This window comes from Numida meleagris, chromosome 1, assembly GCF_002078875.1.
Source record: "Numida meleagris isolate 19003 breed g44 Domestic line chromosome 1, NumMel1.0, whole genome shotgun sequence".
Taxonomy (NCBI): Eukaryota; Metazoa; Chordata; class Aves; order Galliformes; family Numididae; genus Numida; species Numida meleagris.
Genome location: NC_034409.1, coordinates 48,940,953 through 48,966,425, shown reverse-complemented (window position 1 = coordinate 48,966,425; position 25,473 = coordinate 48,940,953). Strand labels below are relative to the sequence as shown.

The following is a 25,473-nucleotide window of genomic DNA, read 5'->3' as shown; positions in this document are numbered from 1 at the left end:
CAAAGTTGTTGGTTTATATATAGTTATTTTTATTGCAGGCAACTTCATGTAGATGCTCTGCAAATACAACCCGGGAGTCTGACGGCACACTCAGAGGCACAGTTCAAAGAACTAAACATACTGAGAGCAAACGTGCCTTGGGGGCAGTCTGTTCTTCCCAGAACTGCACACAGAGCTGGGCTGGCAGGACAATGGTCAAGTTAAGCCCAGAACTGGGGTCACATGCACAGAAAAGCTTTCCATCTCTGCCTCTGTCTGAGCCTTTAAACCCTGAAGCAGTTGTGTGAGAATAAGCTTCTCTGCAACTGTATCTCTAGTCTAGTGATCTTTACAGTGCCAGCAGGGACCTGCTGAGAGCCTCTCCCAAAGGGGCTGCAATACTTCTGAAAGGGGAACTCAGTCCAGTGAACTGTAACGTGATGTTACAATGACACTTCAGGTTCATGAAGAGCTTAAGGGTGAATGAATAAGAGGTAGAAATGAGATGTGAACCTTTTGCTTCTATGTACATCAACCACAAGAACCTGTCTTGAACTTGGATCTGGGAAAAGAAACACGGAAGTGCAAATGCTGAGAAATGCTCTTTGCAGCCATCTTTCTACCAGGTAATTGAGCCAGAGAGCTAGTTTGTGAGTTTGGCAACAAGATGGAGAAAAGAGCTGAGAGCTTAAGAAAGGCTGCACACAAGACTTGCCCTGCAGGAGCCAGACAGAGGCTTCCTTCCAAAAATATGAAGATTAAAGCAGATGGTGTCCTTTACCCACATCATTCGCCTGGAGTCATCATAGCCCACCAGAGGCCTTGAGCTTATTTGTCTGCCTGGGAATAGTGTTTGGACATAAAAACAAGTGTCCTAAATCCGTTCATAAATTAAACATACAAAAAATATACATATATTGTATAAATTGATACATATATATATATATATAACTTAGTTATATATATATATATATATATGCACACGCATGTGTGTGTAAGCTCTAAATTCACATTTCCATGTTACCTGGAAGAAAGCATGCAAGAACAGCATATGGAGGGGGAGACGCTGAACAAGGTTCATCTGGTACAGGACAGGTCTGTCAAGGACAAACCAGCTTCCAGCAATATTCCCCAGATAGCTGAAGAAAGGGGAAGTGCTTTTAGCTCCCACACCCTCTACACAGCAGTTTTCCTGAAGGTCCCCTGAGCAGCTTCCTCTATTCCCCGTACAGGTCATAGATCCATTCAAAATCTCAGGAACCACTAGGCTAGAGCTGGAAAAGGAAAGGGAAACAAAAAACAAAGCGAGAATCCATTATCATTCAATCCAGTAGAGAAAAGTGCTAATTTACTGATCAGCAACACTAGGCACCACTAGGTAAAGGGTCCGTGGAGGACCCTTGTTTGGCCATGTCAAAACAAGTGACCACTGCCCTGCCTCTCCGTTCTATCTGTGAGTCTCTCAGTCCTTCATGATTGTCACTCTGGTTCTTTCTAAGATTCTCCTCCTTGTGAAACTGCTGTATAGCTGTACCTCACACAGTGTCCAGTGTATGCCCAAAGGGACAGCCTGTCATCTTGCAGTCAGTTTGAATCCCACCTCACAGAGAGCACCTAATTGTATCTGTATGGAAGCGATCATATATCCTGAACAATCTACATCTCACTAGAGACTCCTGCACAATCTCACCTTGTGAGGAAAGTCAACAAATTTCAGCCGAGCAAGAAATCGCCTCACTTCTCCACGGCTGATTTTGGGAGTGCCGCTGTCCTTTAGCCACACCATTCGACCCTGCGTCATCATGGCCCACTTCAAGCCCAGCTTGCTGACTGAGAGAAATCCTGGCTGTTTTTCAGAGGTTGCAGTTGTTGTCACAGTGATGTGAAATGCATCCTTCTGGAGATCATTAATTCCAACTGATCCGTCAAGAAAGAGAGAGAAAATATTGGTGAGGAATATTAACTGTGTTTCGCCCAAAAGAAATCTTACAGTCTTCACTCATTCCAAACAGCCACTGAACTGAGGGCATATTCAGTCTGATTTTTCAATGCACCTTAGTTCATTAGGGAAAACAATTTTAAGTAAAAATCTTTCCATGGAAATACACTGAAAAGTAGATCAACGGTGGAAATTTTTGGTTCCAATGTGCCTTTTTTTATGTTTGACATACGAGATGTACATATTTAATTAATGCAGTTCACTTGAATAGAGCATTCCTTTCCAATCCTGTTAGCATAAATTATTACCTCTACAGAAGGGTAAATTGTTGAAGTATGGGCAAATCAATTTACTCCAGTTACCACAGAATGATCTGTGATACCTCAGAAATCCCAGCTTCTAATAAATCCCTCTAAAAACAATATTCTATTTGTACTTGTCTGAGCTGTTTTTTGATACAAATCTGATTAGACGTATCACTACATAGCAGCTTCTCCCTGCTTCTTGGCCTACTGGATTCAGTGCTATACGCACTGATCTTTTATCCTGCATCCTGCCATGCTCAACAAGTAGGCTGTTGGTTGAACTGCTTTACAAAAAGCAAAGAAATCCAACAGGGACTGTGAGATCTTGCAAAAATGTTTCATCTAGATCCACTTTCCCTTGGAAACATGCAATGAAATGTTTTGGATTCTCCCTTTCAAAAAGAAAGAGGAAAGAGCAGCACATCTGCTATCTCAGAGGGCAGGAGAGGACAGCCAGCAAAGGCAGAAGTACATCTGAGGTGATGAGCTCCACAAAAAGCAAGGGAATGTGTCTGGTATTAAACATGCATGAAATCAAACTCAGATTTTTCCATGTTTAAACATGTTCAAGAATCTTGGTGGGTCTTTCATTTGTAAAGTAGGGGTTGGAGAGGATCTTCCTTCAGGAGGAAGAGCAATCTAATTTCCCACTGCTGGTCTGTGTGAGTGGTGGATCTCAAATGCTACCTGTAATTAAGCACAACTATACCACTTTGTTCCTCACAGCATCTTCATTCCTCCATATTTCTTTTAGCCTCGGTAGTCTCTCCACCATTTGAACTCACCTGCTGAAGCAAGGACTTTGTCTGTTGCATTGGTGAGGTCCAAAAGGACTGTAGGAAAAACAGGATGGAGGAGATAAAGGTGGTGCATGCCTGGGTGCTCAGATCTGGGACCAGGTTGCTGTTGGAATGAAAGGTGGACAAAAATGTTATAGATGACTATCACAAAGCAGTCTGGCTTTGCCAAAGAAAAAAAGACGTTTACTGACACATGCTACCTTTGCTTGGTACTGAGAATCAAAAACTTAATGTTTTCAGTGAGCTGAAAGACTGCAAAACTTTATTTCTTAAACAGAATTTGCTCTCCAGCCTTTGTTTGGTAAAGTTGAGATTTGGCTCTGTGAAAGCCAGCTTGATTGGCCAAGCTACAGTCTGGAAGTTTGGGACTCCATGCTGACTTTGTGTCAGCATGCTGAAAAGAATCTCTCAGAGTCTGGGAACAAAGTTGCAGTAAGAAAATCTCAGTCTTTCTGAAAAAAATAATTTTGTAACACAGAAAATGTTGGTTTTGTGGAAGTGAGCTTCCAGTCTATTAAGTTTTTTGGTGGAAAAATCATACATATACTCCTGCATACAGGCTCGAAGAAGTCCATCCAAGTCAAAGCAAGAGGAAAAGATGTCCCTGACAGTCTCAAATATCAGGTTTAAAGTTCAATTACATTAGGAATAAAAGACAGAGATTACATGTACCTCACAGAAAACTCAAAGTGAAGAAAGGTTGCTTACCAAAGCCTGTAGCACAGGCTGTGCTTCATCAGCCCAGAAGAGAAAAACAGATTTCTTGTCCAAAGTCATGACTGATAGTGCATCAAGCTGCTGTTTCTGCCATGGGAGTTCCTGCTTCCAAACAGGGAGGCCAGATTTGCCATCTACCACCACCACCTCAAGATAGGGAAAGAGATGTAGCATTAACGGGTGTTCAGGTGTGGGCATAAAGAGAATCCTCTTGCACTGGCACAGTGTGTGCTGCTTCCCGTCAGACCTGTGGCCACACAGGGACCAGTGTCAGCCACAGAAATGGGAGCTACCAGAAGCAGGGAATGACTGACCCATTCAACCCAGCGTCCTTCACTCCTAAGTTGCCACTGCCCTCTTTGCTTCCTCTTGTTTTACCTTTTTCTTCCCATGTCCGGTCTGTGCTTGCAGCATGAAGTCCAGAGTTTGATCAGCACTGAAGTATCCCAGCACAGGCTGGCTGCAAATTTGAACAAAGAAACACTCAGCTCTATGACAGAAAAAGAGGATTTGCTTTCATCCTCCATTCTGCCTCTTACAAAGGCAGCATTTGCCATGCTAAGGAAAATCTTTCATCCACTGTGAGTTATTCTTACTGGCAGAAACCATTTGTTGGTGGACAAGAAAAGTGAAAAACGATCAAGCAGCCCACAGTGCTTATTGGCGGTGCTTCAGAGTTGCCTGTGGGGGTGGGGCAATCCTTGCTGGGCTGTGTAGGCATTTATTTATCACCCTCCGGCATGGCTGCATCATCCTTTCCCTAGCATGAGAACCTGTGCAGTTTTGCTACAGTCAAAAAAAATTACCCAAGCCTTTCAAAATTAATCAAGAGATTTGACCTGCTGCTCGAAGCAGTTTGAAAGAAGTTCCTTCTTATCCTTTCCCTTCTGGGCAACTTAACACTACTACTTGAATATCTGTTGTTATAACTGTTTTCTAACCATCTTACTTGCCTTTGGCTTTCTGAGTCTCACCTCTGTTTTCCCTAAATTCAGCACAGCTGGATCTAAGAAGCATACATGATTCCTCTGAATTCACAGTATAATACGGCAAGGCGAGGTGACCAGACTATGTCCTTCCTCCTATTGTTTATGACACATTGCTGTATTTTATCCAATTAACCAAGTACCAGTAGGCTGAGTTTGGCTAAATATGCCCAGACATAAAGCTTGCTATGGAAATACAAAGACAAGATAAACCCATCACTTCTTGTGACAGTCAGTTCTAATGATTAATCTCATCCACAGAAACATGGCTGGATTTTCATATTCTGGAACATGAGCAGCTTCTGCTCCAAAGCACCTGTTCTTGCTATGGCAAGATTAAAATCCCTGTTAGCTCCTGTTACTTACACACACACATGAGCTCATCTCTCAGGCTTCATCATCTAAGCACACTAACTTAAACCTTCCCTGCTAAAGCATTTTCCCAGCCCTTTTGTTCAGATTTTCCAGCTTCCACTTTAAAATGTGCAGACCAGAATGGCTTTTGAACAGTAACGCTACAGTACAGTAGTGGCTTGACTATCTATACGTAATGTATCAAGGAGAGTTACAAAGATGACAAAAAGCCTACAGGGCAAGTTGTATGAAGAGTGGCTGAGGTCCCCTGGTTGGCTCAGCCCAGAGCAGAGGAGCTGAGGGGAGGCCTCATGGCAGCTGCAGCTCCTCACAGGGAGCAGAGGGGCAGCGCTGAGCTCTGCTCTCTGTGACTGCGACAGGGCCCGAGGGAACGGCATGGAGCTGTGTCGGGGAGGGGCAGCTGGGGGTTAGGGAAAGAAAGGTTCTGCTCCAGAGGGCAGTGGGCATGGAACAGGCTGCCCAGGGCAGTGATCACGGCCCCAAGCTGCTAAAGTTCAAGGAGTGTCTGGAAAACACTCTCAGACATACAGTCTGATTTTTGGGTGGTGCTGTGTGGAGACAGGAGTTGGATTTGATGATCCTTGGGTGTCCCTTACAACTCGGGATATTCTATGATTCTATTATTGATGTAATAAACTTCATAGATACCTTTGGCAACCACAGCTAATGATTTAGAGGCAGGATCATGGCACATTCCTATAGCTAAAATCTTCCTATACAAGATTTTTTATCTCCTGTACCAAAAAGTAGTAGTAGGTCATTCTATTCTATAGGCATTAATTTAAACTCTCTCCTGATGTGGCACTTCTCATACTTCTTGTGGGCTACAGTCACTGGCAGATTCCACACACCGAATGCAGACAGGCATATGTATTTTAGATGCTACCAATCAACTAGAAAATCCCCTGGGCACTTTCTTTTATGAACCAGAAGGCTAGTAATTATTCCTGCCCAACACTAATCCCCACAGCAACCAGCAATTAATCCTCTCTTATCTGAAACATCCATTTACAACACAATTTTCAAATGCTTACACAATTTCATGGTTTCTGAACTTCACTCTTGTTTTGTAACTACTGGTTGTCCTTTATGGTCTTCCAGGGATCTTGTCAAAAGCTATCTAGAAATGGAGCACACTTGCAGCAGCCAGGCTGTTATTGGATAATGTACCCAAAGGCATGGACTTAGTCTGCTTGGCTGGAGCAAGGTGGAGCTTGGAGCAGGGTTAATCAGGGAAAGGGGAGCTCTCAGCTGGCACTGCATACTCTGTCTGATGGTGACCTGGGTTTAAGCTTATTTGACTCTCTGGTGACACCTCTGAACTTGGACTAGAAGATCTCCAAAGGTGCCTTCCAATCTCAACTATTCTGTGATTCAGTGAATGGAACAAGAAGAGAGTCTTTCAGCCCTTCTTGATTTGAAACCCTACAAATTTTCCAATTAGTTGGTTCATTTAAAAATTTCTTGCATACTACTGATTTTATGGCACCCGTGAACTTAGTGAGCATACACTTACCCTTTAAACTCAACCCATATCCAGAAGTCTGCAGACTCTGGGATAAAAACTCTTTTAGTTCACCACCTTTCCCCACATTGAGATCATCTTGCCATAACCCATTCCTATAGCCACTGCTTATGTCACCCCCATCAGCCCTCTAGACTGAGGACAGCATAAGAACATCAAACCTAGCTGATTTTTTTTTCTTAATGAAGATTCTATGCCTTCCTCCTATAAATGCTGTTGATAGGTAACACTGAGGTGAGAGCTGCTTACTTTCCTCTAGATAGCAGAGCTAGCAATCTGTTTCCCACAATTTCCTTCAACTGTGCCCTGCTGCCCTTCGCAAACATTTAGCACTCAGAAAGCTGAAATTGCTGGTTATTATCAACCCATTAGGTCTAGCAAATTGCTTAACTTTTATGTGTGAAATCAGAGGATGTGCAATATTATTTTAAGGTTTACATTTAGTATAGATGGCAGACTGCCATCAGAGTGCTGATTTTCAGCTTTCAAGGAAGATTAAGATCCATGAGGCATATTCAGACACCTCTAACACTTAGCATCACTAATGCACCTGCTGCTCTCCACTGAGCTGGCAACTGGCAGCTGTGGACAGCAGACGGGCTGAATCACACACCAGAAGTCCCCTAAGCTCCAATTCCACAGTACTCATGACTTTAATGTTGGATATCTGTATCAAGCCCTTTATTTATTAGAACAAAGAAGGGGACAGACATTTTAGCAGGGTCTGTTGTGACAGGACAAGGGAAAATGGTTTCAAACTGAAAGAGGGGAGATTCAGACTGGATATGAGAAAAAGCTTTTTTTACAGTAAAGGTGGTGAAGCACTGGCACAGGTTACCTAGAGAGGTGGTGGATGCTCCATGCCCAGAGACATCCAAGGTCAGGCTAGAGGGGTCTGAATATCCTGATCTAGCTGTAGGTGTCCCTGCTCATTGCAGGGGAGTTGGACTAATGACTTTTAAAGGTCCCTTCCAACTCAAACAATGCCATGATTCTACGATTTGTCATCACTCATACATAGCTCAAAAGGTTTCAAGCCTTCTGCTGTTTGCTCCAATTGCCCTCCTTGTTTGTACATCAGTGTACCACCCACATGCCTCCAGTTCTTAGACTTCCTTGCAGACTTGGAGAGTTCTTGATTGCTTTCTAAGGAGCACTTACACTTAAAGATGAAAAGTAGGAAATGGTATAGAAACAAATAAGGAAGAAAAATGTAACCTGCTGATGTTCTGGATTTCCAAGGTCCAGCGGGGCTCCAGGTCCTGTCCCTGCAGTAGGATCAAGCCCTCTTTGGTGGTGATCAGCAGGTTGCTGCAGTTTGTGTCAGGTGCCTTTATCGTCTGCAGGAAGTCAACACCCCCACTGGGACAAATGGAAAGAAGAGAGGAGATTCCTAGGCTTGTATTTATGCACCTCAGCATTACCTGCCTGTCCACACAAGAACCTACCGAAGATTTGAACTATTTTTGGAGAGGTTCATCTTTTCCTCAGTGACTGAGGTTAATTTCGCATTGTTGTTTCTTAGTTAAGTGCACTAAGTTCAGGTCTATGCTCTTCTGAACATCTTGAATTACTACAAATAGCATGGGCTATAGGGTTTCACATTTTTTCCCTTTTTTTATTCCTATCAGGACTGACCCTGACAAGAATTTGGCAGTACTGAGTACAATACTCCACAGTATTGTTAACAACCAGGAATGAAAAGGACAGAACTGCGTCTAGGAGTGCAAGAAAGTGCACACCTTCCCTTCCCCTTCCAGCAGAAGCAAGATTATAAGTTTGTCTCCTACCTGTAAACGTCAATGAGCTCTGACAGGTTTACAGATCTGCGCTTTTCCCACTCCGGCTCCTCCTGATGCAGCATCATAGGAAAGCTGTCCCGGTTTCTGGCTTGGGTAAAGATATCCCTCAGGGCAACTGCTTGAACATTACCTGCCAGGAAGAGTAAAGATGAAAAGTCCTGCCTGCAAAGGTTGATTTCACAGTAGCTCAGAGGGTCCTTCGGACCTCTGCACTTGTGGCAGAAGGCAAAGGAAAGCCAAGAGTTGCATCTTCCTTGGTATGATATGCCACTGGCAGAGTTGGCTTTGGGAAACTTCAAGGTATTCCAGACTAGCAGACATGGATACTCTTCCACTGCACTGCAGTAAGACTCCTTCCCATGCCCTCTGCTCCCAGATTTTACAGTGCAAGGCATGGTAGAGACATCCCAGGAATACTCTAAGCCAATTTAGGTAAAAATAATGTTTTTTTCAGAAAGGTGAAGCACTTGAGAGGCAAGGTGCATCTTACCAAAACCAAACAGGATGTAGATGGCTCCCCGGCTGGTGATATGGACTTGAGGGCCAATTACTTTCCCTTCTCCAATGACGTTGTACTTCACAGGCCCGCCCAAAGCAGCCCCAGTCTTTCCTGACACCAAGATGAAAAACACATCAGGCTGCAAAGACAGAGATGCAGAGATTTCTGGCAGTGCTTTCACACAATCGTGCTCTCAGAATCTTGCCTGGTACCCACAGCATGAAGCTCTGTTGCTCTTTCTCCCTACAGCAAGGTCTAGCTAGTGGTCTCTCTGCTCAGCTTGGCTTCCTGGGACTCTTACATTCATGCTTTTCTCTTGTCTGCAGAAGCACCAAAGATGGAAGGGAATTCAAAAAACTGAACTCCTCTAAGAACAGTAACGCTAGAATCATGGGGAGGGATGAGCATTGAGGAAATCTGCACTTGATCACACAAGTATTTATTACCTAAGGTCAGCTGAGTGCTCCATTCTCCAGTGATCTATCTCAACATGGTTTCCTATACGGCTGCTAAACAGTCACTTCAAATCAGGCATTCACTGAGCAGAAACAATTCTCAAGTCTCAGCCAGGGATAAATAATAACCCTTTTGTTCATTCCCAGCTGATAAGAAATGCAGGTAGTGCCAGTATTGCTTGATGTCTACTGAAAGAAAGAAGGTGCTTTTCAAGCAAATATAAAGGAACAAACATTAGGGGCTCTTGCATCTCCTGTTATAACCTTTCCACATGGAGCTCCCCAGTCTTCCTCTTGATAGTCAAGGTCCCTTCTGACTTTGAGCACAGACATGATGTACCTGTGTCTCTTTGAGGGCCAGAACAACAATATCCCTAATCCCATCTCCATCTACATCTGGAAGAGTTGCAGCCGGTGCAGCCAGGATCCCATCTGAAAGGTGAATGGAGTTCAGTGTCCAGATGGTCTTGCCTGTGGAAAGAACAGGATGAAAGAGACCTGCAGCACTTGGGGAACCAGTGGGCGTTCCCAGACGGTTCCACAAAACCTTCCTGAAGGAGGGAGCAAGAGAGTTTGTTTTCTTTATTCCCTGAGAAAAGGAAAAACAAGCATACAGCCTGGGTCAAGCTTCAGCGGGAAGCAAAGTTCTTCCCTGCGCATTTCTTCAGACCGGCTTTCAGTTGTGTCTTTGTTCTTCTGTGCTTCCTTCTCTGCATCTCTCTAAACAGACCCAAGCCCAAAAATCTTCCAGAAATTACAGGGCATATTTGAGGTTCACTCCTGGAAGGAGAACCTAAATAGGAATGCTGCTCTGCAGGACTGCTTTCCACAGCCAGCAGTACAGCCTGTAGGTAGATGCCAGGAAAGAGAACAGATGGGCAGTTCTGATATTCAAAGTGCAAATCTGTGTCTCCGTTAAATTCCCAGCAGCAAATAGTCACTCCAGTATAGTGTGCTCACTCCACCTCAGGGTGAAAGCATGTTAGCAGACATGATGTGAAACGGTTCAACAGCCCAGCATGGACCCAGCTGGAAACTCAGTACAACCTGTTTTGCAGATTAGCTGATAAACACTCAAAAAAAGCTAAATGAAACGTGATGCTTTTACTTTTCCATAATTCTTTTGCCAGCACTTCTTCTTTTTCTACCAGTGTAAAAATTCTTTGCTGTGGAAACTGCTGTGTAGGATACTCATTTACTCCTGCACGATAAAGGAAACCAAAGGCCAAACCTGCAAACATTTGTGCACATTGTTAATGCTACTACTGCCTATGGTCATGACGATGCAAACACAGAGCTGTGCATATGATCTGTCCCTAAAAACATCTGAAAGAAATGTACTGCTGCTCATCGACTGGATCTGTCATTTAAACACAAAGTTTCTTGTATTTTTCCATTCCGTGATCTAATTTCAAAAACATTCTCCTATAGTACTCTATGGATACTTCTGCCAGTGAATGGATGTGGCAGAACAAACAGAAATCAGAGAATGAAGGTGCACATGACCAAGTGATTAAAAATGTAGCATTCGTTCATATCTAATTGATTCTTCTATGGGCCTAATTTCTTTGGGAAGTTTATCTAGCTGTAGCACGCATCCTTACATAACTTCTCTGAGACTGGTGTTCAGCTTTTCAGTGCTATTAGGTGCAGAGCTGTACTAACAGCTACATGTTGTGCCATGGAGATGTTACAGGACAAGATAAACACTTTGAATAGTTTTGAAATGGTAGGATAGAGATACTGCCAGAGAGCATCAAAGGTTTGAACGCTCTTTTACTTTTCATAACTTGAAAAACATCAGTGTTTTGACCCTTTCCTGTGTGTCACTAATAACGGCCACTACAAAGTGCCAGCACTGAATCATTCATACTTATTAGCCCTTCAAAGAAAAGGAAAAAGCAGCAGCATCTTTCTAACAAGCTAGTAGTTGACTCTACCTGTGGAGGCACTGAGAAGGCTGAGGAATTTAGCTGTTCCTGTCACAAGGCAGATGGGCTCTGCTGGTGACCCCAGTGACAGCCCTTTGCACTGCACGCTCCGAGTCTCTTCTGGAAGCTGGATGGACCACAGAGTGCTTCCATTCATACCAGAAAGGGCCATCACAGTCACAGAGGGCCTAGAGACACCTGGAAGAGACAGGAGGAAGAGTGTGAAATCCCTTGCCATCAAAGGCTATGTCCATACTGCCTTTGGTTCTTGTGCTTGAATTCCAGCTCTAGCTTCCAGAGCTGAGTGGCTCAGCTCAGCCCTATCCACGCTGCCTAAAAGCAAAGAAAGGTCAAATCCCACCCTATGGCACAGTCCTTCTGCCAGCAGAGCCTACTGGTGACCTCTGGATAAGTTAGGCTATGAGCCATCAGCACAGGTCAGTGCTGGTGGCTTGACCTCGGATAACAGCAAAAAACGTGGTCAGGTGTGCACATAGGAACCAAGCTCCTCCTGGGGACAGCCTGCTCAGCTGTGCTGAACTGTTCCGTTGTTAAACTAGATTGATCTTTCTGATGCCTTCTCCCTCAGGTCAATGGACATCACTGAGAAGATGCCTTAGCTAATTCCCAAGGCAGCTGCTGCCTCATGTGGAAGGCCTGGGCTGTCTGGGCAGCAGCAGGTGACTGCCAATCTGACAGCTTTTTCTGTTGTATTTTAAATGAGTTTTTGTCGTTGTTGTGAAAAACAGATGAATGCAACAAATTGGTGTGACTCAGGGTCTTCTCCTAATTCACCAGTTAGCACAAAATAACAGTGAGAAAAGGTGCCCCGTGCTGTTTCAATAGACTGTTGGCTCTGATTTCAAATGCCAGCAACTTTTAGCTCAGCTTGCCCTTATATAGAACTGTAATCTCCACCTTTCATACCATAAGTTAGGACAAACTTCCATACATTTCAAGATAACAGCAGTTCCTGTTGGCTGCTGTCTTACTGGCAAAACTCTGCATGACTTGACTACATGGAGGTTCTGAGTCCACTCTCTAAATCAAACTCAATCATTTGTCAAGGTAAAAATCATATGGCTTATGCTGAAGGGTTGCCTCAACATAAAATCTTTTTACTGAGTTGGCAGAGACCAAGAACTCATAATTCTTCAGTGCAGCTCACAGCTGTTGTGTGCACAAGCTGGATAAATAGCTAATAATGTCACAGCTTATTCCATCAGGTACCTACCCCAAGAGTATCTCTATCAGACACCGTGTGAAGACTTTGAGCACAAGCTATAGGAGGGCTGATGACCAGCTACCTGGGTACAGGATTGGGATGTGGTTACACCTGCTTTCCTGCCTGCTTTATGTCTCCTAGCAAAGCTTTAGCCCAGGATGCAGTTAGGTATGGATAGTTCCATTCAGAGCATGTTAAAAACTGCACATATGTCTGCGATGAAAGAGAAATAAGTACAGTGCAATGGCAAAACACAAAACACAATGACAACCTCTACAAACAGAATGCGGCTTTCACAACAACAGTTTCCCTCTTATGCACTTTTTTAAAAACTTACTCTGCACAATTTTCTCTCTGCTGATAGGTTTCTTTTTATAGGACTTCTACCTCCTTGCTTTTACAATGGTAGAGGTAGAGTGACTGAGTTTTTTAGTGAAGGGCTTTGAGAAGTAGCTGCAGGTAACTACAAACTGGTGTTGAAGTACAAACAGCATGATAAAGCACAGGCACAGAACAGCAGCCACTTTAGTGAAAAAAAAAAACAAAACAGTGAATTTGCAGTGGCAGCAACTTTTCCCAACCACTGTATGAATATCCAAAGCTCTGCACTGACAAGTACAGGAAAAAGAACGGAAGGCACTTACCCATGACACTAGCATTCATCAGGGCTGTGAAGACGATGAGGATGTCAGGGAGCCCATCGCCGTTCACATCACACAGCTCCAGTGGGGATAAAACACCACCTGCAACAGTCACAGAGAACCACCACGCTGTTGATAAAGCAGCCACCCAGCCAACTCTCTGCACTGGGAGCAGAAGGCTGGGACAAAAAAAAAAACTCATGGAGTCTGCTAGGGAATGATCAATGCCAGGCAGCTCCCATCATGGCTAGATCTTTCATTGCACGGTAAGGCAGAAATGTAGCATCTGGGTCAGAGGAAAGAAAGGGAAAAACAGAGGAACTAAAAGGAAGAAAAGATGTCTGCTTCCCACTTCACTTTCTGAGGTGATGTGGGAGTCACATATCTTATGAAAGGCTTAGATTTGGAAGCCGGGGCAGAAAGCAAGGAGGGAGAGACATATCTAGACCTGGCAGAAATTATTTCACAATACTGCAGAGGTCAGAATGGGAGATACTTTAGAAATGTTATCAGTGGCCTGTACAGGATGACAAAAGATTCCAAATGTTGATTTACAGATTCAAGCAGGGCAAGACAACAGAAATGAGGTTAGTTGAGCCAGTCAGGAGACACAAAGACTTCTATCCCTCTTTTCCCGAACTCCCCCACACTTCAGTGTGGAGGTGCTGGTGAAACCCAGGGTCTAGAGAGGGAGGCATTGCGTTTTAAAGTGAGCGTCTCCATCTGAACAGAGCACACCTTCTGGACAAAAAGGCAGGATGGGAGAAGAATCAAAATGCTTTTTGGTGTTGACAGAAACAAGATTTTGTGATCTACCGATGTCAGATTTCACAGGCCTCAGCTTGAAGAGCGAGCAGGACAGAGCCGCCTGTCTTTTACCTCGGAGCATCTGCAGTGGTGAGGAAGGGTCTCTGTTCTGAGCTGGCTCTCCCAGATAGGTCTCTCCCGCCGATGCCCAGCCTGGGAGCTGCCACCTCCCCCATGCCAGATGCTGTTCCTGGGGCTTTCTCACCTGCTCCCTGACCTAGGTTGTGGTTCCAGGTGTTATGTAAGTCCCTAGGGGGACAGGGAATTAGAAACGCGCACACCAACACAAGAATCATCGAGATCACCACGGTGAGCAAAAAGACTGCTGTGCGCAGGTATGGCATGAGGGAGGGAGCGGCCTTCTGCTCCAAGCTCCCAGCTGCCTCTGCAGGATAACCCTCGGGTGCACATTCTGACGTGTGCTGCTTTGTCTTCCCAACCTCCACGTCGGAGTCGGGATCCTGCATCTCCTCAGGGGGGCTCTTCCCATTCTTGACACCCCCATTTTTCTGTATGTTGAGTACGAGGTCATCTTCACTTTCATCACTATCAGCCTGAGTGAGAGGATCGTACTCTCCAAGATCCGGGCTCTTCTTTCCTGTGGAAAAAGATTGAGAGAGTCAACAAAGCACTCATTCCCTGCTTTTTCAGGACCTAAAAAGAGAAAAGGTTGCAGTGAGCCATGAGTTCTGAGTGAGAGTTGTGAAAAAAGACTCTGTACAGCTGATTATTATTATTATATATACATACACGTATGTATAAGTACGCACGTATACTTTCCTGCTTTGTAGCGAGTCACACCGACACAAGTCATGCTTAAAGCGCAGCACTCTCCTGACTTCAGGCTGAACTCCTTTAGCACTTGCCAAACTATAATCCCAACACAGCCTCTGTTCACTTGTAGGCTGTGTCCTCTAAGGGGGCCTTCTGAAACTCACTTTTCCCCTGCTCCTCCTGCCTGGACCAAGCAGCGCTGCTGCCTTCTAGGGTGCTATATTTACTGTCCTGCTTCATGAGGGATGAAAGGAAGGGTCATAGCAGGGATAGAGCACTGTGCAAGTTATCAGTGGATATCAACTCCCTGATGAAGGCAATGTGAGTGATTTCACTCTTCTGGACCAGTATGTATTCCGGCGTCTGAAGGGATGAAGGATGCCCTCGCAACAAGCTCTGCATGGCTCAGCACTGTAAGAGGGAGCACTCCAACTCCTACAGTATGAAACCAGTGCTCCCCCTCTGTTCCTGCTCCCACCCACCACAGCTGACAGCTTGTACCTGGCCTTGCTGAGATAGATAACACAGCACTGATGTCTGATACAGGTGGTGGTACAGCAAAGTACCTTAGCTCTAGGCATCTTCCCAGCTCCTGCCCCTGTGCCATGGATGTGTGACACACAGATGATTCTCCCCCTAGCTAGCCACAGGGAACATGACGAGGGCAGGTGCACAGCCCAGTCTTATATTATGGCATAAGGCCAGGGCCATCTGTTTGCAGGGGTAGGAGAGATCAGGCAGTCTCACTGCCCTGAGCTATGAGGGGAGGAGCACGTCTCAGGGAGCTGCCCCGAGCCACCAGCCTGGGCATGGAGCCATGGCCACTGCTCTGATGTTTACAAGGTTTTGGTCTATTTCTCTCTCTCCTATTCCAAGTTGGGATTTTGTTGTCCCAGATATGTGTCTCATTTCCCTTTGCCTAAAGCTGACCTGAGACAGGAGCTAACTTGTGTCTGAAGATGCTTGAAGTAATACATGCAAGGCATACATAACTAGCAAAAATATACAAGCAGTGACAGTTTTCAGACACTAAGATGACAGGAAAGTTTTACTGAAGAGAAATTAAAGGGCTCTCTTGGTTATTCTTACTGTCTAAGATAATATGTCTTACTTTGAATAAGACTATACCTTGAGGACTGTGTTCAGTTTCGAGCCACTGACTACAAGAAAGACATGGAGGCCTTGGAACATGTCCAGAGAAGGGCAATGAAGCTATGAAGTATCTGGAGCACAGATCTTATGGCAAGTGGCTGAGAGAACTAGGATTGTTCAGTCTGGAGAAGAGGGGGCACAGGGGAGACCTTATCACTCTCTACAATGACTTGAAAGGAGGTCGTTGCAAGGTGGGGGTCGGCCTCTTCTCCCAGGTAACAGCGATAGGATAAGAAGTGACGGCCTCAAGTTGCACCAGGGGAGGTTCAGGTTGGATATGAGGAAGAAAATGCTTCTCAGAAAGAGCGGTGCTGCACTGGCACAGGCTGCCCAGGGAGGTGGTGCAGTCACTGTCCCTGGAGGTGTTCCAGAACCGTGTGGATGTGGCACTGAGGGACATGGACAGTGGGCATGGTGGGGATGGGCTGATGGTTGGTCTTGGTGATCTTGGAGGTATTTTCCAACCTTAATGATTCTGTTTTTTTTCCATACAAGGCAGACTCACAGTTCCATATGTACTGTAACATCTAGTTAGTGCAACACACCAGAATCTATTTTGCAGCATGTGAATCCCATTTCTTTCTCATTTGCTGCCCCACTAAAGGACCTTCCCTTCTCCTTCCTGTACTACTTACAAGTGGTGGTCAGTACCTCCTTTAGCACCAAAGAAAAACTGTCAATGCCAGTAAAGGTCAAATGGAGCAGCCAGAGCAATTCAGCCACAGTGAGTAGAAGGAAATAAAGGTACCCAACCAGATCCCAAAGGGTCTAAATTGGACCCTTCCTTTCTGAACTACGTTCATCCACACAGGACTCACGTCAAAACAACCCAGTGCAAACGCTCACTCCAAAAAGTTGCTCCTTGCAGAGGCAGAGCGCCCAGCTAAAAGATACTGCATTCCTGTAGCACAGTGTATTCCTCTGAGATACTGTATCACATAGTCCTGCCCTAAAACAACACGCATTCAAAGGGTGTGCATTTCAGAGCTCTTGACCTTGGTCCTTGGACCTCTGCTCCATCCTGTGAGCGGCACAGATGCCTGACCTCAGCGGCACACAGCTGTCTGCTCAGAGACTGCCCTGAGAGAGCAGCATGAATTTCCCAGACATAGCTAAAAGAGAATTGAGTGAAACCAAGAAATTCTAGATAGGTCTCACTGGCAGGGTATTTACAGCACCTCAGTACTGAACCAGGTGTGCCAGTTCAAGCCTGCTCAGAATGCTGCTGATCCAAGAGTAAACAGTATTTCAAAAAACTAGCACGAGAAATCAAAAGTGGACTGCTCTGACGTTAACCATACTGCCCCCAGTTTTGGGAACTGGTGTGCTCTGAGTACAATAGCCCAACAGCCTGCTTACACTTCAGACAGACTGTGATTTGTTTAGTTATATTAATTCCAAACAATCAACCCAAATGACTGAACTCTGCTGCTCATCTCTAGGACAACCAGAAGTATTGACTTTTCAGAATGAGCTTTATTTGGTACAGTTTTGCTCTGGATCTCCAGGAAACAGAAAGAGCCTTCAAACTGTGGCTCACCCACTCCTTGAGCTGGCTGTAGTTGAGATGTTGGGAACATGAACAATCATGTCAGCCACCACTGACATTCTGTAACAGGAGCATCTTTTTGCTAAGAACCAGGTAAGAATTCCAAACCATTTGTTAGAGGCCAGAAAGCAGCTATGACACAAGCAATGGTTAAGTGGTACTCTCACAAGGCACAGTAAGGTAAGGCATAAAATTCCCAGTTGATTTAAGTACCTTAAGGGAAGACACTGTCTTAAAACAAGATCCTGGAGCACTCACTCAGCCCATGGGAAAGCCAACTGTCTATCTAACTTCAGAGGATTCAAATGCTCATCTCCCACTGCCAATACCCTAACAAATGACCTGTAGGTGCTTTAGAAACACATCTGGAGAACTGGTGTAGGCACACTCAACCCAGCCTCTCGAGGCTGCTCGGTGGTGCAGAGAGGGAGTCACTCACAGTTCACCTGGCTGGAGAGAGAGCAGAAGGAATGTGACTCTTCACCTAAATTTTAGGTCACTTGCTGTGACCTAAAACATAGAGATGTGAAGAACAGTAAAGGCTGTGTGAAAACAAGGACATCCTCAGACCATTCAGAGAATTAATATTTACTGAGAAATGCTCCTGAAATCAAATTCTTTCCTTTGTGGTCAAGTCCAAGGCTCAGGCAGGGGAAGGCAGTCTGTGCAACAAGAGATAGCTACAGCTGCCTCTATGCTAAGTCATCATCTGTCAGAAAATCCAATATTCACAGGCAGTTTTCAGATCTCCAGTGTGGAAGTTAAAATGCTAAGACCTGAGTGGGCCTCTTGATCAAAATCTCAACCCATCTCCTGAAATAACAATCACTTTGTAACCTTCATGATCTCCTGCTAAAGAAAACAGACCCTGGGCCATTCTGCAGTTCTGCGGCCTTCAGTATGTAACAGACTTATATAACTCATAACCTGTTATCTGCCTTTTGCATAAGGTCTCTAAGGATATACAAACCTCGCACTCTACTGGCACAGCATTCACATTAACAGTCAGTTTCTCTACTGCTCTGTGTTTTCTTCTGCAGCTGTCACAAATAAACAGCTTCTCTTCTGACCTGACATAACTTGTTCTATCCCCCTTTTTCCATGACACTAACGGTAAAACAGAAGTTCCTAGTCAGTGGCCTGTGGTTACCAACAATCAGAGGAACTGTTACTTGTGGTCTGCGGACAAGTTACTAGTCATGACATCCTGGATTGTTGTTGTTTTTTTAATCACTGGGAAGAGAAAAAAAAAAAAAAAAGGAAGATTTGCAAAGATTTGCAAAGACCAAAGAGAGAGAAAATGCTCCAGAGTTGTTAACTTTCGAGGGAAGTAGGCCTCCAAAGTGCACTCTGACTTTGAAAATACCCTGTGTGTTTGCTGGATAGTACTTTTCACTCCAGCAGTTCTTGTGACTCCTGCAGCAATAGACTGGGACCTCCTGCAGAAGAAAAGATCAATTGTGCTACAACTTGGAAAGGAGGCACCTGAGAGGTGAAATGTGTTGAAATCAAGACCTGCTTATAATGAAATACTCATTACTAGTGCCTTGAAAGATATTAAATTGCCGTCTTTCTTTCTTTTTGACTTTCTGGAAATGTGTCTATTTACACTCACTTTGGAATGAAAAGAGCAAATCTTAGACTTTACATAAGTGTAATTTCAGTGCATTATTCTAGTGATGACACACTAGTTCCAGGCCCCTTTGTACGCTGTCCAGGCTTCTGTTTATTCTTCTGCGTTTCCGTGGTTGGCAGGCACCCACCACTGGGTACTGCAGACATATCTCTAAGTCCGTGGGGAGACAGGTTGCCACATATTGATGTAATTAATTTAATGACATGAAGCAGGAAAAACAGCCATAGCAATAGGCTTTCTGCTTTCTTGTTGCTGCTGAAAGCTGCATTTTTCAGGAGTTCACCATGCAAACGAGGTGTGATACGTGCAGTTTCACCTGAAGACTTACACAAGGACTGTTTTCTCAACTGCAAGGTTTGTGCTCTTTCTCCAATCAGTGCCTCCCCATGGCACATCTCAAATAGATCACACTACTGATGAAGATCTCAAGAGAGATTTTGTCCATGTTGTTTTACAGTTCCCCTGTGGTCACACACCAGCACATACACTTACATCCACTGGTTTGCATTTTCCTACAGAAACTTCATGCACAATGTATTCCTTCTCACTGAGATCACAGAACCATAGAATCATTAAGGTTGGAAAACACCTCCAAGACCGCCAAGATCAACCATCAGCCCATACCCACCATGCCCACTATGTCTCTCAGTGCCACATTTTTTTGAACACCTGCAGGGACAGTGACTCCACCACCTCCCTGGGCAGTCTGTGCCAGTGCAGCACCACTCTTCTGGAGAATAATTTTTTTTTTCCTCATATCCAACCTGAACCTCCCCTGGTGCAACTTAAGGCCATCACCTGCTGTCCTATCGCTGTTACCCGGGAGAAGAGGCTGACTCCCACCTCGTTACAACCTCCTTTCAGGTTGTGTAGAGAGCAATATGGTCTCCCCCATGCTCACTCTTCTCCAGACTGAACAATTCCAGTTCCTTCAGCCTCTCCCCATCAGACTTGTGCTCCAGACACCTCACAGCCCTGCTGCCCTTCTCTGGACACGCTCCAGGGCCTCCATGTTTCTGGCAGTGAGGGGCTCAAAATTGAACACAGCACTCGAGGTGTGACCTCATGATCAGCTCCCTGCTCCTGCTGGCTGCACTATTTCAGATCTAATCCGGGACTCCGACGGCCTTCTTGGCCACCTGGGCACACTGCTGGCTCACCTTCAGCTGGCTGTCAGCTAACACCCCAAGATCCTTACTGAAGAGCAATGCCTCAGTCCCCTGGCTGTCCCAGAGGCAGGACGTGCTCAGGAGGCACCGGGTGAGGGGTGAATGCCACCAGCTGTGCTGGCACTGTCACCAGCCCCACGCCGCTCCATCCAACGGCAACCAGCAAACTCAAGTTCTGGTTTCGCAACGTGTTTTCAGAGCCTTTTAACACCCCAGCTGAAAAGAATGGTTGGACTGCTGCTCGCTGCCTTATCTTGGAAAGATCTGGTTCCCAGCACGGCAGTCCCTTATTGTTGAATATCCTTTCATCTTGCTTAAGATCTCTGGCTGGAAACCATGAAGACGTGGTAAGCGGCCTTCAAACACGGACCCAGATAATTACACCGCCACGTAATGAACTATCAGACTGCTTCTTCGGGGTAAAAAACGGCAATAATGTCCAGCACCCACCCCTGCCCCGCTGCCACGCACGGCAGCCCCGGCCCCACAGGCGCTGCCTGTCCTCATGTCCCCGCAGCCGCATCCCCACGGCAACTCACCCACCTCCCGGCAACGAAACCCCCGCGGGCCACGACGCCGTTAGAGCCAGGCTCGGCCGCGGTGCGCCCGCCTCAACCCGACGCGGCCCGGCGCTGCGCTCCCTCCCCGCCACGGGAACAAAACCCCTTACCCGGCAGCTTCAGCGCCCGGGACAGCACCGTAGCCATGCTGGAGTGGAGCAAGGCGCATGCGCGCCAGCTCTCTCTCCCCGCGCCTCGCCCGCGGCATGCTGGGAAATGGAGTTCGCCAGGCGCCGCCCGGAGTCCCTCGGCCCCCAGGCAACCCGGCGCGGGCCTTGTCTGCGGTGCTCAGGCCGCCCGCGTAGTGACCTACGACCGGCGCTCCCACCGAAAGCGGAGCTCTTGACGGGCTCAGTCGCCGTTCCTTCCCCCTGTTCTTTTACAAGGGCAGGAGTGATGGGAGGCCTGGTTCAGCCTGTGAGCTGTGACCAAGCACTGCCCAGATCTCCCCATCTTGTACAGTGTGCCCAGCACGGACAGATACAGCAGCATGCTTGTTGGCCTATGGTTCGCACAGAAAGAGCCACTCCTTTATTTTTTGTATAAATACGTGCCTTCATTTTTGGGAAGTTTTTGGTTGGAAGAAATCTTGATTTGGTTTTATTCTGCAACAGTTTATTATTACAGTACAAAAGACCACCAGGGCGTTTTCCAGTGCTCTCTTTGATCTTCACCACACTCTCCCTTTCCCACGATGGGGAAGTTGAGCAAGGAGAGTTCTGTGGTTTCCCCAAAGCCGTAAGGTCCCAGCTTCCTGATTCCCAGCCCCATGCATGTCCAACACCAGAGAGGAGAGTCTGACTAGCTAGGACCTCATCGTGTTCTCTCAGCATCTGCTGCTGCTGTTGTCTTCCCCTGATCCAGACACTGTTCTGCAACTACTATACTTGCCCTTTCCTTTTGTAATTCTTCGTATATTCATAGTAAGCAGGGAGTGGAAGAGAGACACCAAGTGGTCTAACTGTTGAAGAGAATTCCTTGATTTTTTTTTTTTTAATTTTTTTTTCGGATACGAACTGGAAAGAGAGAAGTAGCTCCTGATTCAAAATCTTTTAGTACTGCTGGGAGTGTTTCCATTGTCGTCATCAGGCCTCAGATGAGGACTTTCCTCAGAATGCAGCACATGGGGGAGAAATCTCAGGTGGCAAATTCTGGAGGAGCCACTGGAGTTGCCCTTTTTCCTTCCTTTTTAGGTCTTTCCGAGTACAAAGTCCTGTTTCATATTGCCATTTCTCCTCCTCCCCTTTTTGATTTAGGAGCAGTGGTGATCCCGTAACTATGTCAATATTTACAAGAGAGATCCTGGATGCTTTTCAAGTCTCACTTAGCAAATCTTGTGATACAGAGGGGCAAGAGCTATCCTGCAGAGTCCTTTCTAAGAAAAAAGCTTCTGGCATCAATTAGACCTAGGAGCAAGGACACAACAGGAAACAGCCAGAACTGGGAACTGGAAAATCTGATGTCCTCATTTGTGGTCTTCTAACACCAGGCGCACACACATGCATTGCAAAAGCCTGTAGTTTACAGTGCGCACGTGTTTATGGTACAGCATAACCCACTTTTAAATTCATGCATACCCACAAAAATGGCTCTTCTCCAATTCCTGAGATCTCTGAGAAGCTAAAGGATAGCAAGGGCAAGTGATCTATGGTGAAAACTAATGCTTTTGAGGTAATATGTGGCTGAGCAAAGTGTTCAGAGAGTTTAATAATATGCAAAGCATGAAAAATGAAGTTTTGCTTATTTACATTGCAAATGGAAGCTGATTTGCATTTAAATTGGACCTGTCAAGTGTACTAATATCAATCAAATAGCTGTGAAAATAAAACTGAAGTTACAAATAAATCATTCATTTATGTGAATGTTGCTTTTACATGATTTTTTATTTATTTATTTTGAATCAATTTGAAGACACAAGATGCTGAAAAAATGAAATATTGGGGTTTAAGCTTCTAAGTCTGAGAGCCCTGGGTTGCAATGTGGTTGTTTAGAAAAATGTTACAAGCCAAAAAGCATGGAAATACGTAGCCTCAATCCCCTCATCTATGTTATGCTTGTGCAAGACTTCATTTCAGCTTCAGCCACTGGACCAGCCTACAGTGAACATCCCACAAGTGAGAAAAACTGACCTTTTTGTACAGTGATTTCCCTTGTACAGCTGGAGCTCACTGAGGGAAGGATGGGAGTAATAAATGGTGAAAGAGGTTTGAGTTGGGTTGTAGCGCTGCCTTGCCCTGGATCTATGTACAGACATTCAGACACTCCTCTCAAACATAGTGTTTGGGTATGGGTGGCTGTGTGGAGCTTCCTGATTCAGAAAGGACCCCAGTAAAACTGCTGTTGAAAGTGCTTAAACTAAAGTGGGTCATTCTGACAGAGCCACATGATGAAGTGATTGTGCATGCAGTTCTGCTGTAAGATTTGAGGGGCATACACCTCCCAGTGAGCTGCTGGGACTCTGCTGTCATGTCTGCACCTGGCTGCAGGAAGACAGTGCTTAAAGCCACAGCATCACAAACTGCCAGGCCAGGTTGTTCTGGCTCATGACATGGGATCTGACACAGTTATGTGATCAGACTAAGTTCACAGTGGTTCTGTGTTTGCATAGCTCTGGTTCATTAGCTGGCCTTGGCGATAATTAATGTTTCTCTCTGTCAAGCTACCTTATGTGCGGGCTGCCAGATGCTGGCCTGGTGCATCCCTGCTGATCCTGCCTTCTGCTTCCAAGATGAGCTGCCTCTAGCATGGGTCCTCAGAGGTAACCATTTTTTTCCCTCTTTGCAGCTGGTGGCTGACCTTTTGATCATGCACACTGAAAAGTGATAAAGCCACAGGCGACTTGCAGCAATGTCAGCCTTCCTGCTGCTCTGCTGGGCCTCTCTCTTTCCTGCAGGATGGGTGTGGAGACTGCTGGGACTCACAGCAGAAAAATCATAAGTGGCATAAGGAGTCTATGCTGAGCTCACCTCTGGTCTGGTGACCCCACAGAACATGCTTGCAGGTTCCCATGTGAGGAAAAGTGGGGTTGTTGGCAGTCCCAGGTGCCAAGCTGTATCTTTGCACTCCTGTGTGTGCTAAGCTAATGCTTTTGCCTATCCTTCTTGTCCTGCCTTTCTCCTTTGCATGGGCAGGCCCAGGAGCACTGGCTTTTTTACTCCTGTGCCTGGCTGAGTCTCTCCAGGATGGAGAACTTACGTGTGAGCAGATACTGCAATAAATAGGAAATGTCTGTTCAAACAACAAAATAACATGCAATCAAGCAATAAGAGCTAGCAGAAAGAAACAATGAAAGCAAGTCAAAACAGCAAAAGTGACGTTACCATTCCTAGCAGGTACAAAGCACTTTGTGTTTTCTGCTACATATAGCAAGTGCATTTCAGGAAAGTTTTAGCAGCGTGCAGTTTTCAGTGAGCTCAGGCAGTCAAACCTGGGAAGGGAAGGGAAGGGAAGGGAAGGGAAGGGAAGGGAAAAAGGGAAAGGAACAGGAAAGAGAAAAAGCGAGTTTCTTGTTTGACTGTACTAATGAAATTCCTGATCTCTGCCTAGCTCAGCACACTGATGGCAAAAGGGTGCTGGTGTCCCTGTCAGAGCACAGCCTCAATGTGGTGTTTGGGCTGGCCAGCGCTCCTCATTCACATTGCTGGAAATGTGGATGGTAGCAAGCAAGAGGCAGAGAAGGGAAGTGCTGCAGCCCCCTCAAGTTCTTCACCCCAATAACCTCAGGAGCTGCACAGAGACAGTCCTCTGCCAGCACGAGTCTGGGATGTCGGGCACAACCCTTCACCAGCACAGGCTGGACTTGGGCTGCCTCAGGGTGCCCTGCTGTGTCCATCTGGATGTCCCAGCAGGTTCATTCAGGGCTCAGCTGGGTCCCGGTGTCCCAGCACAATGAGACTGCGTTTGCCCGGTGTTAAACAGGGAACAGCTGGAGACACATGATTGTTTGGGTTATTTGCTTGTTGCCTGGACATTTTGTTTGCTTGCTTGAAGCCTGACAAAACAGCCTTCCAGTTCTTCTGGAGGCTGGTTTGTGTTAAGCCTGCATATTGTGTGCTGCTTTTGAAAACGTGTTTTATAACTCTGCAACTGAGTGTCCCACTGCTTCCGTGGCATGGCTCTGTAATAGGGCAGCCTTCTCGGAAATTTCCCTGCCACTGAGCCAGTGGGACTGGGTGGGCAGGAGCAGCCTGAACTGTTCGTGCCCAGTGTCAGAGAAGCAGATAGCCCTGATGGTGAGTCTCTCCCGTGAGTGGGGCTGGCAAAGCACTGGCTGATGTTTATGGATGTGCTCAGGAGGAGCCCACTTGGTTTCCCTTCCCGTCACCTCCTCACCTTAGGTGAACCAGTGTTGTCCCGCTGCAACCACAATGCTGAATCCATTCCAGCTAGGGATCCGGCTCTTACTGTAACATTTGCACACAGCCTCTTGCTCCTTTATTTCTGGACTTGGGCTTTTATTCTGAGTGGCTGGATGATCCTTCGCCCTGTGGAAAAGGATCTTTTTTTCACTACTTAGCAGACATTCTGGCCATGGACAGCAGAGTTTTAAATAAGAATAGGCTGGTCAGGAAGCAGAGAGGGTGTTGTTGCCAGCTGATACTGGATAAGTAATATCAGTAAGAATGCAGATTTGGCCACTGCACTTGC

At 45.9% G+C, this 25,473-nt stretch overlaps 1 protein-coding gene across 1 annotated transcript; it reads right to left on the bottom strand.

The window, feature by feature from the left end:
- Nucleotides 958-21,025, bottom strand: FAM234B (family with sequence similarity 234 member B). The gene is made up of 13 exons (XM_021377083.1): nucleotides 20,937-21,025; nucleotides 14,192-14,584; nucleotides 13,183-13,281; nucleotides 11,323-11,511; nucleotides 9,723-9,853; nucleotides 8,919-9,066; nucleotides 8,417-8,558; nucleotides 7,845-7,988; nucleotides 4,119-4,200; nucleotides 3,732-3,887; nucleotides 3,009-3,126; nucleotides 1,670-1,896; nucleotides 958-1,253 (listed from the first exon to the last, which is right to left on the bottom strand). The coding sequence occupies exons 1-13, from the start codon at nucleotides 20,971-20,973 to the stop codon at nucleotides 1,248-1,250; spliced, it is 1,872 nt and encodes a 623-aa protein (XP_021232758.1). The 5' UTR covers nucleotides 20,974-21,025; the 3' UTR covers nucleotides 958-1,247.

Coding starts and splice junctions, on each gene's coding strand:
- FAM234B (XM_021377083.1), bottom strand. CDS start 20,973: ATGGCTACGGTGCTGTCCCGGGCGCTGAAGCTGCCGG. Junction 9,854..11,322: donor CCTTCTCAGTGCCTCCACAG/GTAGAGTCAACT, acceptor TTCTTTCCACAG/GCAAGACCATCTGGACACTG. Junction 1,897..3,008: donor CAAAGTCCTTGCTTCAGCAG/GTGAGTTCAAAT, acceptor TTGACGGATCAG/TTGGAATTAATGATCTCCAG.